Source organism: Lemur catta, chromosome 9 (genome assembly GCF_020740605.2).
Source record: "Lemur catta isolate mLemCat1 chromosome 9, mLemCat1.pri, whole genome shotgun sequence".
Lineage (NCBI taxonomy): Eukaryota > Metazoa > Chordata > Mammalia > Primates > Lemuridae > Lemur > Lemur catta.
In genome coordinates, this window is record NC_059136.1 from 65679420 (window position 1) to 65694221 (window position 14802).

The following is a 14802-nucleotide window of genomic DNA, read 5'->3' on the forward strand; positions in this document are numbered from 1 at the left end:
ACACATAAATGCACACACATGTGTGCATATGTACACTATGTCACAATTTACTAATTTCTAAATAAGTAATTTTTTCATAGTTTCTATTAGATTGAATGAGCACTGAGTATACAAAGGTATTGATCAGAGTTGATATTTCATAAATTAGACTGAGTAAATATTTTAGGTCAAATTTTATATTTGAGAAAGAAAGTTTTACTTCAACTTTCCTTTTTTCATGAGTTTTTAACAGTGAAAGCTCAGGAAAATTTTATAGTTTTTTCCCTGAAGACTTGTGGTTTCAAAGAAACTTGGACTGAAGAATAACATGATAACATTTTTATATGTATTATATTTTCATTAGCAGGGTTTATAATCAGAACAGATTTTTATTGTTAAAAATATTTAATTTCTGAACTCGTAGAGCAGAACATGTAAGGTACATAGTTTTAGTCATTCTAGTGTTGAAACTGGAAAACAGATGTCTTCTGTCCAGTACTTTCCCTACTATTGTGACTTCCGTAAAGTTTTTGCTTGTTTTATATTTCCTCTTTATTTATTTGGGTTAAAATTTTATTTTCAAAGTATTTTGAAATCCTTATTTAAATGCAACTATCTATTTTCATAAGAAAAGTTAGCTCTTTAGATAACATACCAGAATCATGTACCATAAAATTGAAACTAGATTTCCCCAAAGTAAAACTCTTTTTCTTGATATGTTTAACTTACATACAGGGAATTAAGATGCTAATAAATGATACAGTGGTGCTATATCACCATTATATAATAAATGATACATTATTAAATGGTACTGTAACTTATCACAGAATTGTTCACTTGTGAAAAACCAGTTTATAATCTGACAGATGGATAAAGATTCTATAGGTTACAAGGTTGTTTTGTGCCTATGTACTAACTTTTTAGGTAATGTAAAGAAACTAGTCACAGGACCATGAGTTGGGGATGAAGTAGACATTATTGAAGAATAAGCTTCACTCACAGAAAATCTGTTACTTAAAAATCACAAAACGCTGATTTAACCCTTTGTATAGTATGTAACAGTCTAAAAATCTGTCCTATGAAGTAATGCTCTAGAAGTTCCCAAAGACTTGATATGCTTTTTCACAATATCATTCCTTTATGTATATGCTTTTTCTCACATATTAGGATTTTGTCACTAAATGGTTTTAAGTGGTTACAATGTAGCAAAGCATTTAGCATCAAATATTGAGAATACTGAACTTGGAAAATTTAGCTAAAATTCACATGAATGATAAAGTTATAGAATACATTTTAAAAGAGTGCACTTAGAGCAAATATATTAAACGAAAGTATACAGTAGATTAACAACCACAGAGAATATTCTAATTGACATTTTAGGTAAGAACACTTGTTTTACACTTGTAACCATAAGAAAGTGTCTAGTAACATCTAGTTGTTGTTCAGGATCCACCATGAAGCTGAAAAGAGAAAAACATTTATTAAAATAATGAAAATAACTTCTAGGGCAAAGAAATTTCAAGGTGCAAATCATTCTTAAAGAGATCATTCCCCTTACCGTTGGTTTGCGTAATTCCTTATCTTTCTAGTCACATTCAATAGGAGAACTATACAATTGTTATTTATACCATATTTTTTGGCACTTTGTCATAGTCTAAAATTTTTTGTTATTTATGAATAGAGCTTTATTTGTTAACAAGATTATAAATACCCTGAAGGTAACATCATGTTGTTGTTTTAATGTACTCAACACTGGTAGTAGTTTAGAAATACATAAGATACTTCTATATATAGATTTCAGAAAGATTGGGTGTAAGCAAGTGTTTGTGTTATAAATAATATTTTCAGTATATATTATAAAATTGGAAATTTTTACCCCAAGGAATACAAATATCCCAAAGACAAACCTATGACAAAGAAGTATGATTGGTGGAATGCTATGAGAAACAGATAAATGGGGAAAGTATTAAAATTTGCTTTCAAAGATGTTTAAGTAATTTGCTGGCAATAGTATCTTACTTTCTGTGTATCCTCTTTTCTCATAACCACAGGCCTTTCTCTTATGCCAAGGGATGTTCTGCCCCACAAACCAATTTCCTATACTTATTTTGTCTGCGTGGTTATGATGGGTAATGGACCTGGGCTTCCATATTCTAGTTTGCCTCATTTGAATGTTGTTTGTATTTGAAAGTTCATAAGAATATATTTTAGTTTGTATTTTCATATCTGGATGCAGTCTGGTTTAGTTGCTTTATTTCTTGAAATGCATCTTAGATAAACCACCTAGTAATCTTAACAAAAAAGCAGTCTTACTAAAAATCATAATTTATCAGTTAAATTAGAAAAACAAACCTACTCATCCTGTGTTTCTAAGTGTAATAGCTGTTTTTTTCTTTCAGATTTAAATTTTGGGTCTAAATATGTGCAGCTCTAATACATTTTTAATTGTTTTTATTTCTAATCTTCACAGTCATAATACACAAAATGCACAAAACTAGTTATTAAAAATAGTATTAGAAGTCCATATGGCCATTAAAACCCATAAATAATATTTATATACTAATTTCAGCTTGCTGGAATGTGCCTGCTGTTGCAACTGTAAAACTTTGACTTTAAAACAGGATGAGATGCACAAATAAATATTAAAATTTTGTTTGAAGTAGGTTTAAAAATTGTGTTAGAAATCAAGCCTAACTTTTCTTTTTGTTTTATCAAATTCCAGTGATCACTGCTAAAATTAAGTGTGATATGAAACTTAATGCAAAGTAGGGCAGCAATGAAAAGGCATTAAATTGTATTAAATCTGGGCTAAGAAAACAAGAATTTCTCCAGTTTTATTTGTGCTCATCTTTTCTAAATTGGAAAACGAGTAATATAATGCATATACCAATGACACTAACAGTGCATAGAAAGTTAGTCCAAGATAATGATGAAGTTTGACAAGTAACTCTATCAAGTTACTTTACATTTTCCATTCTTACTATAGCATTTTTTTCCCCACTGATAAGTCATTAGCCTCTCTTTCTGTACTCTCTTTCTACTCTAATTTTATCCAGGGGTTGTCTGTCCTGAAAGGACTCAAGACACCATTAAAAGCAAGCTTTGTTCTTTTCTTTCTACATTGTTGAACCAGTGGTTTCAGGATTGGGAGAGTTGAAAATAGGTATGTTAGCAAACACAAAAATTACAAGTGTCAGAACTTCTTGGAAATGTTCATGACCAAAGACCAATGTATTTATGATGATGTCAAAATCCTTATTCATTCCTTAAAAAATATACACCAGTGGTTCCAGCCTTTTTAGCACCAGGGACCGGTTTCATGGAAGACAATTTTTCCACAGACCGGGTAGGCAGGGGATGGTTTTGGGATGATTCATAGTGCATTACATTTATTGTGCAGTCTAATGATAATCTGTATTTGCAGCTGCTCCCCAGCACTAGCATCACTGCCTCAGCTCCACCTCAGATCATCAGGCATTAGATTCTCATAAGGAGCACGCAACCTAGATCCCTTGCATGCACAGTTTACAGTAGGGAGCATGCTCCCATGAGAATCTAATGCTGCCACTGATCTGACAGGAGGTGGAGCTCAGGTGGTCATGTAATGGATGGGGAGTAGCTATGAATACAGATGAAACTCCTGCTGGCTTGCCTGCCACTCACCTCCTGCTTAGTGGCCTGATTCCTAACAGGCCACAGACCAGTACCAGGCTGCAGCCGGGAGTTAGGGACTGCAGCCATACACTGTACCTATATTGCATTAGGGTAGGGAATATTAAAGTAAATAAGACATGGATCTTACTTTCCTGCATTCTACGGACGAAGGCTACAGCAGTCATATTTACAGAAATTGAGTTCTAGGACTTTTCTCCCCATTTATAACATAATGTTCAAGCCTGGTACAATAGTTAAGATAAAACTTTCTTGGATAATTTTAAGACAATCACTGAAGTCTGTTCCTTAATCATCCATAGTACCATGCTCTCTGCACCTGTGCTGTACCTTTCCTCAAGCATTGTGCATCCTAATTTAAACTGCCTGAGTCAAATTGTGAATCATGAGAAATTGCAACTATATTCTTGGCTTTCCTAATTGAGGATTAAATTTGAGCTGTACAGGAAGACAAATTCTACAAGTCTGCCATTCTCTAGGCCAGACAAAGCTTTCCTTAAGATCTAGAGTAAATACATAACTAGAGTTCAGGCTGAAACTGAGTCAGCCAACACAAAAGCATTCACACCTGATTTCCCTCATCTACCTTTAATTCTAGAATTTACTTTTCACCTTCCATTTGTCCCCTAATCCATCAAAATCTATCCTAATTTTAAATTCCTACCACTCTATTAAAACCGTTCTCTTGAACATTGACCTTGTCAAATCCAATTTCCAGCCCCATTCTCTTCAGTCACTCTCCACTATACATCCTTCCTTCCCATCCCCCGGAGCACCGTATCCTTGCTATTTACTCTTCCTTTGGTTTCCTTGATACTCCAACCTCTGATCAGTTCCCCTCAGTCTCCTTAATAAAGGAGGCTTTTCTCTCTCTACCAACCTTTTAAAGAAAGGCATCTCCCCAGGCTTCTACATATTTTGTTCTTATCTACACAGTTTCTCACCAATCCCAGGCTTCAGCCATCATCTTGTTGTAGTTAACTCCTGAAAACTGCATCTGCAAATGGAGTCCCAAACTCTCTGGCTAGCTCCTGGTCTGGGTGCTTTTCTTCCCTGGCCTAGAGATTATTGCCCTGCCTAGTTAATCTGTCTTCTCCCTGACATCCACATCTTTTTCTCCTGTCAGTTATTACTGATTACAATATGTCACCATCCCTCTCAAAAACCTTAAATGACTCTAGATTACTTCTCAGACTCCTCATTGTGACATTGTCAATCTCATTTCTCACTCTCTCCCCTCTCCCCGCATGTGCCATATATAAACCTTATGCCTTAGTCATACCTTTGCATCAATAAGCCAAGCACATTCACACTTCTTGCATTTCTTCATGTCTAGAATTTACCAAAGTACCCTTCCTTTCCACCTTTACTTGTCCAAATCTCATATTTTAAGATATAGCTGGAGTCATTTTCTAAAAACTATTAAGTTAAAGAAGTAATCAACTTCTCCAAGTCCACAAAGCACATGCTACTTCTAATGGTAACTACTATTTTATGCCCTGAGCTGTTTTGTTTTCTGAAAATATTTGTCTTTGCAGAATTTCTGTCAAACTGGACAGAAAGCACTTTATGGATAGGATGTGTTTTTACTTTGTACCCTCTTTACCCCCAGCACAATGCTTGTTCAGAATTGGAACTCAATCAGTGCCAGTAAATAGACTAAGCACCCCAGCAATCCCAGTGCCTAGAACATATTCATACTCAGTGAATATATGTTTAATCGGTACTTGGATGGGTAGATGAACAAATGAATTCTGATTCTCAGTTATCTCAAATAAGCTTTAGCTAGGCCAGGAACCTGCTGCCTTGGGGCCACATGTGCCCTTCTGGATCCTTGAGTGTGGCCTTTTGACTGAATCCAAATTTTACAGAATGAATCCTTTTAATAAAGTGATTTGTTCTGTGAAGTTTGGATTTGGTAGAGGGGCTGCACTCGGGAATCTGGAGGGCCACATGTGGTCTTGAGGCTGCAGGTTCCCCTCCTCTGCATCATTATAACAGCTGTTGTAAGAAAAATATTTCTAATAGAATTCTAATCTCCAGTCTGTGGATCACTTATTTGAAATTGTATTTAATACACTAAATTACAATATGGTAATGTACTTGAATAATATTTTGATATATTATGATTTGACTTGTACTTCAAGTTTGTTACAATGATGATCAACAAATGATTAATAGTAGGTTCAATATAGTAAGGAATACAAATAGGTTCAGCTAAGAACTAAAGACAATGGAACAAATATATGGATCTCTTATTTCTTGCTCCACCCCCAAATTGTAAGATATATAAAGAAATAATAAAGACAGCACCACTGATAAAGTATGGGGGGAAAGAATATGCTATGTTTTAAGAAGCAAAAGACAATACAAAAGCACACAGAAACACTGTGAACCCAGGATAATTACCAGGAACTAGCATGGTGGATGTGAGTTCTGGAGTTTCCAAGAAGTCCACGTTACTTCTTTGGAATGTCTTGCTATAATTTGTCTGAAGGTGGCTGTATAAATAATTATAGGTTAAGACTGTGCATTTTTATTTACAATCTTTCTAAATAGAATGCAGCAGAGTTCAATCAGGATGGAAAGGTTTTGGATGATTTGGATTAAGTAAATACCTCGATATAGACTTCTTTTAATGGTTTTTTAGCCTTAAAAAAAGACTCAGGAGTAATTTAATAATTGTCACCAGAAACTTAAAAAACGCTTTTTAAAATAGGAGAACATTAATTCTCTATAGAAGATAAAACACTAGGAGGTAGACTTTAATTGCAGCAAGAAGTTTAAACAGAAGAGAGAATATTTTGGCTATCAGGATGTTTAAAAAACAGGATAGCTAAGAAGAGGAACTGTAAATTTTCCACTCCTAGAGAATGAAAAGAAATAAAAAACCATCTATTTTCAGGTGTAGGCCTTGAAGCGTGGAGTTGAATAAGTCACCTTTGAGGCTCTCTTCTATGCCTGAAATACTGCTGGTTTCATTTTGCCTTCATTATAGCACAGAGTGCCTTCAAAATAGCCACAAAAATAAAACTTTCAGGTGAAATGTGTATCAACTGAATTTCTAGGTATTCAGTTACTTCCATTATCATATTTAACACCCTACACATGGAATTATTAAAGAGTTATAGTCTCTGTATTTTTTAAAACCACCTGGAATTGTTTATATAATCTCAAGATTGCAAAATTTCCTTCATATCATCTTAAAATTATATATTTGTTATTTATTAGTAATCATTTGAATTTCAAAGAAGTTGATTTGTTTTTAATCTTTGCCAAACAATAACTTGAATTTCCCCTTTATTTGTAGTGTTTAAAGACATTTAGAAGGTGTCAGGCTATGATGATCTTAACCATTAAAAGTAGTTTTATTGTAAAATAAAATAATCACAGAGCTTATCTTATGAAAAGGAGGTAAGGATTTTTATTCTCACCCCCTTTCTGCATGCTTTGTCTTCACCCCCACCACTACCCTCACCTGCCTTAGATACCCATTACTCCTGTTTAAATCTTCTTATCTGAAAGCATCAGTAAGATAGTAAGACTCAAAATGGGACCATTACCAAAAGTATTTGTGTTTCAAGAGGGAAATGGTTTCGAATCCATAAAATAAAATTTTTAAAGTGTAGCATTCAGAATAATGGGAAAATGGGACAGGTCTTACTTAGGGTGAAGTAAATGGATTGGAGCTTCCCTACAAATACTAAAATTATACCATGTATATTGCCACCTCCCTAGCTTCACAGAAAATCAGACTTGGTCACAACTTACCTATTCCACACACTACTATTTTCCCAGAACTCATAAATCATGTAGCGAGATTCATTCGAAAGCTTCTGTATAGAAATACTGAAATAGAAAAGAAAAGGCATAATTAGCCATTGGAAATTAAAGAAGAAAAATAATTTTTATAATCATCTATCTGTGGTAGGAAACAATCATATCCATTCATATAGGAAACAATCTAAGATGCCTACATGGAAGTCAGGCAGGTTTGTCAAGAATTGGTATGTTTGATATGTCTGGAATAAAACTTTTTTAGTTTTCTGGTTTGGTATCATGAAAACAGTCACAATGTATTATAGACATCACAAATATAACTTTTGCAAATTTTCATTCATTCATTCAAAAAGATTTATTGAGCATCTGTTGTGCCAAAGTTCAGAAAAATATGAGTGCCTGCTATCTGCCCTTGCCCTCAAATGTGGCTCTTTGGATTGGCCCTGCCAACCTCCGTCACGCTGTCAAATTTCTTAGCCTCACCCCATCCCTGTATTGACAGCTTTTGTTTGCTCTATGTCATTTTGAGTCGCTTGGGCCACACTGCTGCCTTCGAGTTCACCAGTGCCTAATGGTTCTCTATCTCTTTTCTCTTTTTCACACACATATGCCCTTCAACTTTGTCTCTGCATGAAAGTTTGAGAATTCACATTCTGTCCATAATTGCAGATTTTTGAAAAAATTGCTTTTCCAGTTTGGAGAAGATACATTTGTTCCTTCCAGCCCTTAGCTGAAGGACCTTAGCCTGAGGGTGGCTAAAAAGCCTATATAATATATTTTGGAGAAGTGAAAAGAGGAAGCTGCCTGAAAAGACAGGTTGAGATGAAGACTGTGGATTTAATCCTGTAGCAACGAGGAGCCACTGAAGGATTTAAAGCAGGGATAGTGACATGCTAGAACTGTATTTTAAAACATCCTTCTGATGACAGTGCGAGGTATGGTATGGAGGGCAGCCACACAAACCAGAAAGAAAAGCTGGAAAAGACAGTGAAATAGCCTAGGTGAGAAATTATGAAGGTCCAGATTAATGTTGAAACAAAGGAATATGGAAGAGGGGGACAGATCCATAAGTTTAAGAAAGAGTGGGAGCAAAATAAATATTACTTTAAAAACTTGACTACACAGTTATAACTTGTTCAGCCTAATGTTTCATGATATATTCATATTAGAAAGCAAGATGAGGGATTAGAAAAACAGCAAAGATTTTGAGTTAATATTATAGAAAACAAAGAATTTACCAGTAAAATAGATGATTAATGTAGATTTAGGATTTACCTAAATGTGGCCAGCAGGTGGCAGTAACTACACACAGAAATTTGAATTTTTTTCTCTAGTTCTGTGTGTAAATAGTGTTTTTCAGAGTTGTTTGTCTAGTTTGGTTAATTAAGGTATGATACAAAAATGATGTTCTTAGCTCAACTATAGGAAAAGGGAAAGGTTTACTATAGGATTGAATTGAATAGAATTTAAAGGGAAAGTAGAATTTGTGGTTTTCTAATCCCAGGAGTTCATGAATGGCCTTTGTTTTTGGAGGGCGAGGAGGATGTTCCTTGAAATGCCAGAAATAGTCTGCAAATTAGCGTGCATGGGCCGGGAATGGTGGCTCACACCTGTAGTCCTAGCACTCTGGGAGGCTGAGGTGGGAGTATCATTTGAGCACATGAGTTAGAGACCAGCCCGAGCAAAAGCAAGACCCCGTCTCTACTAAAAATAGAAAGAAATTAGCTGGACAACTAAAAAGATATATAGAAAATATTAGCCGGGCATGGTGCCGCATGCCTGTGGTCCCAGCCACTCGGGAGGCTGAGGCAGAAGGATCGCTTGAGCCCAGGAGTTTGTGATTGCTGTGAGCTTGACGCCATGGCACTCTAGTCCAGGCAACAGAGTGACACTTTGTCTCAAAAAAAAAAAAAAAAAAAATTAACGTGCATGTATACATTTTCCTAGGAATAGAATCCTTATCTTCCATCACAATCTCAAAGGGGTCTGTAGTCCCCAAATGTAACCTAACAGTGTAATGTACAAATCACAAAATTACAATCCATGTCTATTTCCTTTCCTTTTTTTTTTTTTTGAGACAGTCTCGCTGTTGCCTGGGCTAGAGTGCCGTGGCGTCAGCCTAGCTCACAGCAACCTCAAATTCCTCAAATTCCAAGCAATCCCACTGCCTCAGCCTCCCTAGTAGCTAGGACCACAGGCATGCGCCATTTTCTATATATGTATATATATATATTTTTTAGTTGTGCAGCTAATTTCTTTCTATTTTTAGTAGAGACGGGGTCTTGCTCTTGCTCAGGCTGGTCTCGAACTCCTGAGCTCAAATGATCCACCCGCTTCAGCCTCCCAGAGTGCTAGGGAGGCATGAGCCACCGTGCCTGGCCTCATGTCTATTTTCTTTAGGACAAAGTTTAAAATACTCAGCCTAGTATTTTAGGATCTTCATCAATTTCTTACTGCAAACTAATTCATTTGTACTACTTATTACATAAAAAGCCCAACTTATCCTGCTATCTGAACCCTTTATTTTCCAGACTAGCCATAAGACCATAAAGAATTCATAAAATTTTAGCATATTGCTCAAGCTTTTGAAGGATTAAAGAGAATATCACAGTGTGATATGGGAGTGGTTTAAAGTATGGTCCAACAGACCTACCACCATCCATTTGTCAGCTGTGTCACCTTGGGCCCATTATTCAACCTCAGCTTCCTCATCTATAAAATGGTGACAATAGTACTATGAGTTTTAAATAAGGCGTTGCATGTAGAACACTTAAACTAGTACCTGGAATATTGTATGTGTGTGTGTGTTTAATTAGCTGTTAACCCAATAGCTAAAAAGTCTCACTTTCATTGGATGAGTAGCTGTGAAAGCTAAGCCTTAATGTTGTGAAAGCTAAGAAGCATGATAGAAGTAAAAGGAACACGGGGGAAAAAGATCAGGAAAAATAAACAAAACTGAGGGAAAAATAGACATATCTGTGAAAACAACGAGAAGCAGGAATCTAATAATACTAAGTACTAATAATACTGGTGGTGAGGATGATTTCTGACATGTATTGCTCTCTTCCAGGTTCTGGTTTAAGCATTTTACATGGATTAAGTCCTTTTACCTTCATGGTGTGGCTGATACTGTCAATTGCCTTCCCAACTATTACTCTCCTCTTGCTAACAGGGCCCTGCCATTGTTCATTTTGCAGTGTGCCCTATGTACCAATCACTGCTGGTCTGAGACTGTCATGACAATCTTAATTATTTCTACTGGACTCTTGTTTCCTAGCCTCCCATGTGGCCAGAAATGGCTATGTGACTTGAGTTCTGGCCAATGAGATGCAAAGGCCAGTATGCTGGGAAGCAGGGGCTCTGGGAAAACATTTGCACCCTTAGGATCAGGCATGAGAGGAGAGCTTGTTGGAATTGCTCCCTTTCTTTCTTCCTGACTGTAGGCCATCTGGTGAAGAGCTAGATCACAGAGCTGAAAGACAGACCTGGGATCTGGGATGACATTAAACTGTAGAAGTAACCTTGCAATTACTACCCCCAGACTTCTTGCTGAAAACAATAATAAATATACCTATGATATAAGCAACCGTTACTGTGCTTTCTCTAACTGCAGTTGAAAGCACTCCTATGTGATACAGGTAGGCCCTATTGTTTTCTCCATTATTTTTTTTCTCCATTGTGTGTGGATAAGGAAACTGAGGAATGGAGAGACTAAATAACTGTCCAAGATCACACACCTAGTAATGAGTAAACCAGACTTTGAATTTAGGCATTTTGGCTCCAAAAGCTATACTCTGACAAAGAGTAGGAAACCTAAAAAGGATAACAAGAAGCAGATGCAGTGATGACTGAGTACAGATTTTGTCTCAAAGGGACACGGGTGTAAACGCTAACCAGAATTGCTTTATAGACTGAGTACTTTCAGTTAAGGGCCAAACAGACCAATATGGAACAATGACATTTAAGGACATTGACATTTTAGATTATACAATACAGATAATGACACTTACACAATGATAACACCGAGACAGCAAGAAAAGGTCAGTTATGAAATAATTTTTAGAAATATTTATGTCAGCAACTACTAAAAGGCTTCAGTCTTGAATGATTAGCTTTCAATTCTTTATAAACTTAAAATTACATGACACACCTCTGACCTGTTGCTTCTGTGACTCTACTAACCCAGAACACCCTCTGTCTTTCTCCTTGACATCTTCATATTTCCTGCGACACTTAACACTCATTGGCTGAAGCAACAGTTCTTTGGCTAAGCGGTCTCTGGGTACAGTCCTTAAAAGCTTCAGCCCTGAGCTTTAGGAGACCTTGAATATTCCTGGCAGCTGAAAAATGTGTCAGTGAAATGGCTTCTAGGGCAAAAGGATGTGGCTCAGGAACAGCTGGAGTTAAAGATTTTAGCTGAGGAAACTGCTCATAATGAACAGAACTCTCCCTCTTGGCTTCCTCCCTCCCCCATGTGCGTGCCCTACCTTACCCCACAAGGCCTAACCAATGAAGAAAAGACACAACAAGAGGAACATTGTCCCATGTTGCTCCATACCGAGCTCTGGCCACCAATTTATTTCATCTAAATAAATACTGATAAATGATTAATGGTTCAATGTACCACCATGTCTCAGGGTTGATTCATCTGTAATTCTTATATCCCACTTTCATGTTCCCTATTCGCCTCCCATGAAGTTTTGAACACATTCAAATTCTAGAATTTTATAGCTGTGACTTCAGAGATCATTTTAGTCTATTTAACAGCTTTAAAATTTTAGGCTTAGAACATGGTTTTAATTGTTCTCTACTTTCATGAATGAGTATCCTGTTTTCCCAACTAGATTCTTAAGATCTTATTTTTTTTGTAAATTTCAGAATATTAAGGGAGTACAAATGTTTTGGTTACATGAATTGCTTTTGTATTACTTGAGTCAAAGTTATAAGTGTGCCCATCACCCAGATGGTGTACACTGTACTCGTTAGAATATGATTTCACCTATTGAGATTCTAAGATCTTTGAAAGCAGAAACTATACTTTACTTCATGGTGTTAAGCATGTTTCTGAGAAAACACTGGGCACACCACATATATTCAGTTGGTACCTCCCCATGCCAAACACAGGGACTAATGAGCCTTCATGATTACAAAACAAGGGAATGATAGTATCAGCTGGGCATGGTGGCATGGGCCTGTAATCCCAGCCTTAGGGAGGATTGCTTGAGCCCAGGAATTTGAGGCTGTAGTAAACTAAGATCTTGCCACTGCACTCCAGCCTGGGTGACAGAGAGAGACCCCATCTCTTAAAAATAAAAAACAAGAACAATATCAAACAAAGTGTGTGTTACTTGTCATATACATGGATCCACACAATTGATCTGCTTGAGTTTTTCACTTACTCTTTTTAAAAACTCATTGACTACTAAGACAAAGCTTCTGTCAGCCCCCAAACTTCTGTCAGCCTCCTAGTCAAATACTTAGAGAGCAAAAACTTCTCTAATTCAGTGGCCTGAATTTAAGAAAGTAAGACCGTGTTGTAATTGCAGCAGGAGGGATCTTGTCTATTCTACCTCTGGTTAACCACAGAAACTCCAGGCAACTCTAATTCAAGGATGATCAAATACTGGCAAGACAGATTAAACATAGGTTTTGGAGTCAGACAAATTTGAGCAAGTCTTTTAACCCCTCCAAGCCTGTTTGTGCCTAAGCTGGATGTATGTAATACGTGCCTCTGATGATTGCTGTTAAGATTAAATCAGAAAATGGTTGCAAAATGGCTAATCTTGTTAGTTCTCAATAATGTCTATTTTATTTCATGGTGGCCTTTCAAGTCCAACCATGAAATGAGGCTGAGCTAAACATTATGGGCAAGGAAGAAACGGCAAAACTCTGATATTCATAGAGCTTTACTTTCTCAGCCACGCACCAGGCAATCATGCTGGGGGCATTAGAGCATGACGGATGGTCTCAGTGGCATTTGATTATTTATCAATTGATACAGGTAGAAAACTGAATTTGATTAACTGGTACAACTGAAAAATTGAATTTAGACAGGCAAACTGGCATAACGTCTATTCCACATGTATTCCATCTGTGTGTGGTGCTTCTCTGATGCTCATTCTATCTGACACAGTCTGCGTTTTGATAATTCCAGTAAAAGAAAGAAATTAACTGAAAAATCAGCAATAAGAAGTGAATGAAGGACCATTAAGAAACAAACCAGTCTTGCAAAGGAAAAGGAGAAGCTGAGGGTCTCTATCTTACAGGAAAAGGACACTTTTTTTCCCTCTACTCACAGCGGGAGCTGATGGAGCAATTTACCCTCCTTACAGAGAGAAGAGAGTTTGCCGCAGGCAGCACAAATCTATCTGCTCTCTCACTGTTCTGCAGCCTGTTTCCCGCTCCCTGGGGCTGTTCTAGTAGCTTGAGGTCATTTCCCCAACACACATTAAAGCAGTGTTTCTGAACCTTAAAAAGTAAACCTTTGTGCCCCTTTTATAAATGTAAAACATCCAATCAACCCCTGGAGATTGTGATACACTGAAACAGACTTTATCTCCTTTATATCCTCACTCCCTAAAAAAGAGTTTACTGAGCTCTACTTTCTGCAGTTTACATTGCGGAAGGTATATATAGGATCTTTTTGCATTTTCTAAATATTCAATTTTATTTTTAAATGAGTGGGCTTTTTAAAACTACATATATTCCCACCTTTGCAAATCTCTCTACAGTCACTGAACTAAAAGGACTAAAATGGAGTGTTGGTTTGTGCCCTTCTGGGCCTGGTGTGAAGTAGAATAACAATAATGGAAGCACAGCATTTCCTGTGTTCCTGTTACAGAGGCACTGCTGGAATCAAGCGCTGCTAACGGCACTGAGCAAGCGCAGCATTCATGGTCCAGATAGGTGGCCAGCCAGTCCCACAATGAGGAAGCAATAGTAAACGCAACAGTGACCCAGCTCATGTTGCACGACCTTCCGTGGACAGGAAATATTGTGCTGAGCACTTCACGTGGCCTCTCTCAATCAGTCCTCACCACCCTCTTACGAAGTTCTTGATGAGGAAGCCAAGGCTTAGAGCTAGTAAAAGTCTTTCCCCAAATCACAAAGCTAGTAAATTCCCACGTTTAATTCCAGAGCCAGACTTCTTAGCTGGAGAAGTATTCTGCTGGGGTATGATTAAAATACAATTAATCACTGGGAGGAAAAACAAAGCACCTAGGAACACGAAGTATGTGTTTATATACACATACGCACACACCCTTCTGCCCACTAGAAAGCTTTCCCAAAGCAGTATTTGAAAAGTATTATGAAATGCACTTTAAACATGCTGCCAAGGTAGGGTTAAATTTGGTCTTGGAAGTTTTCTAA

At 36.9% G+C, this 14802-nt stretch overlaps 1 protein-coding gene across 1 annotated transcript in view; it reads right to left on the bottom strand.

Moving 5' to 3' along the window:
- Positions 1-692: 692 nt before the first annotated feature.
- The window catches only part of NECAB1 (N-terminal EF-hand calcium binding protein 1), a 144322-nt gene continuing 130212 nt past the window's right edge, over positions 693-14802 (bottom strand). The window contains exons 11-13 of the mRNA XM_045561815.1: positions 7423-7500; positions 6061-6152; positions 693-1439 (exon numbers count right to left, since the gene is read on the bottom strand). Of these exons, the coding sequence (XP_045417771.1) occupies positions 1411-1439; positions 6061-6152; positions 7423-7500 (199 nt within the window). The 3' untranslated portion in view covers positions 693-1410. The remainder of the gene's footprint in view (positions 1440-6060; positions 6153-7422; positions 7501-14802) is intronic.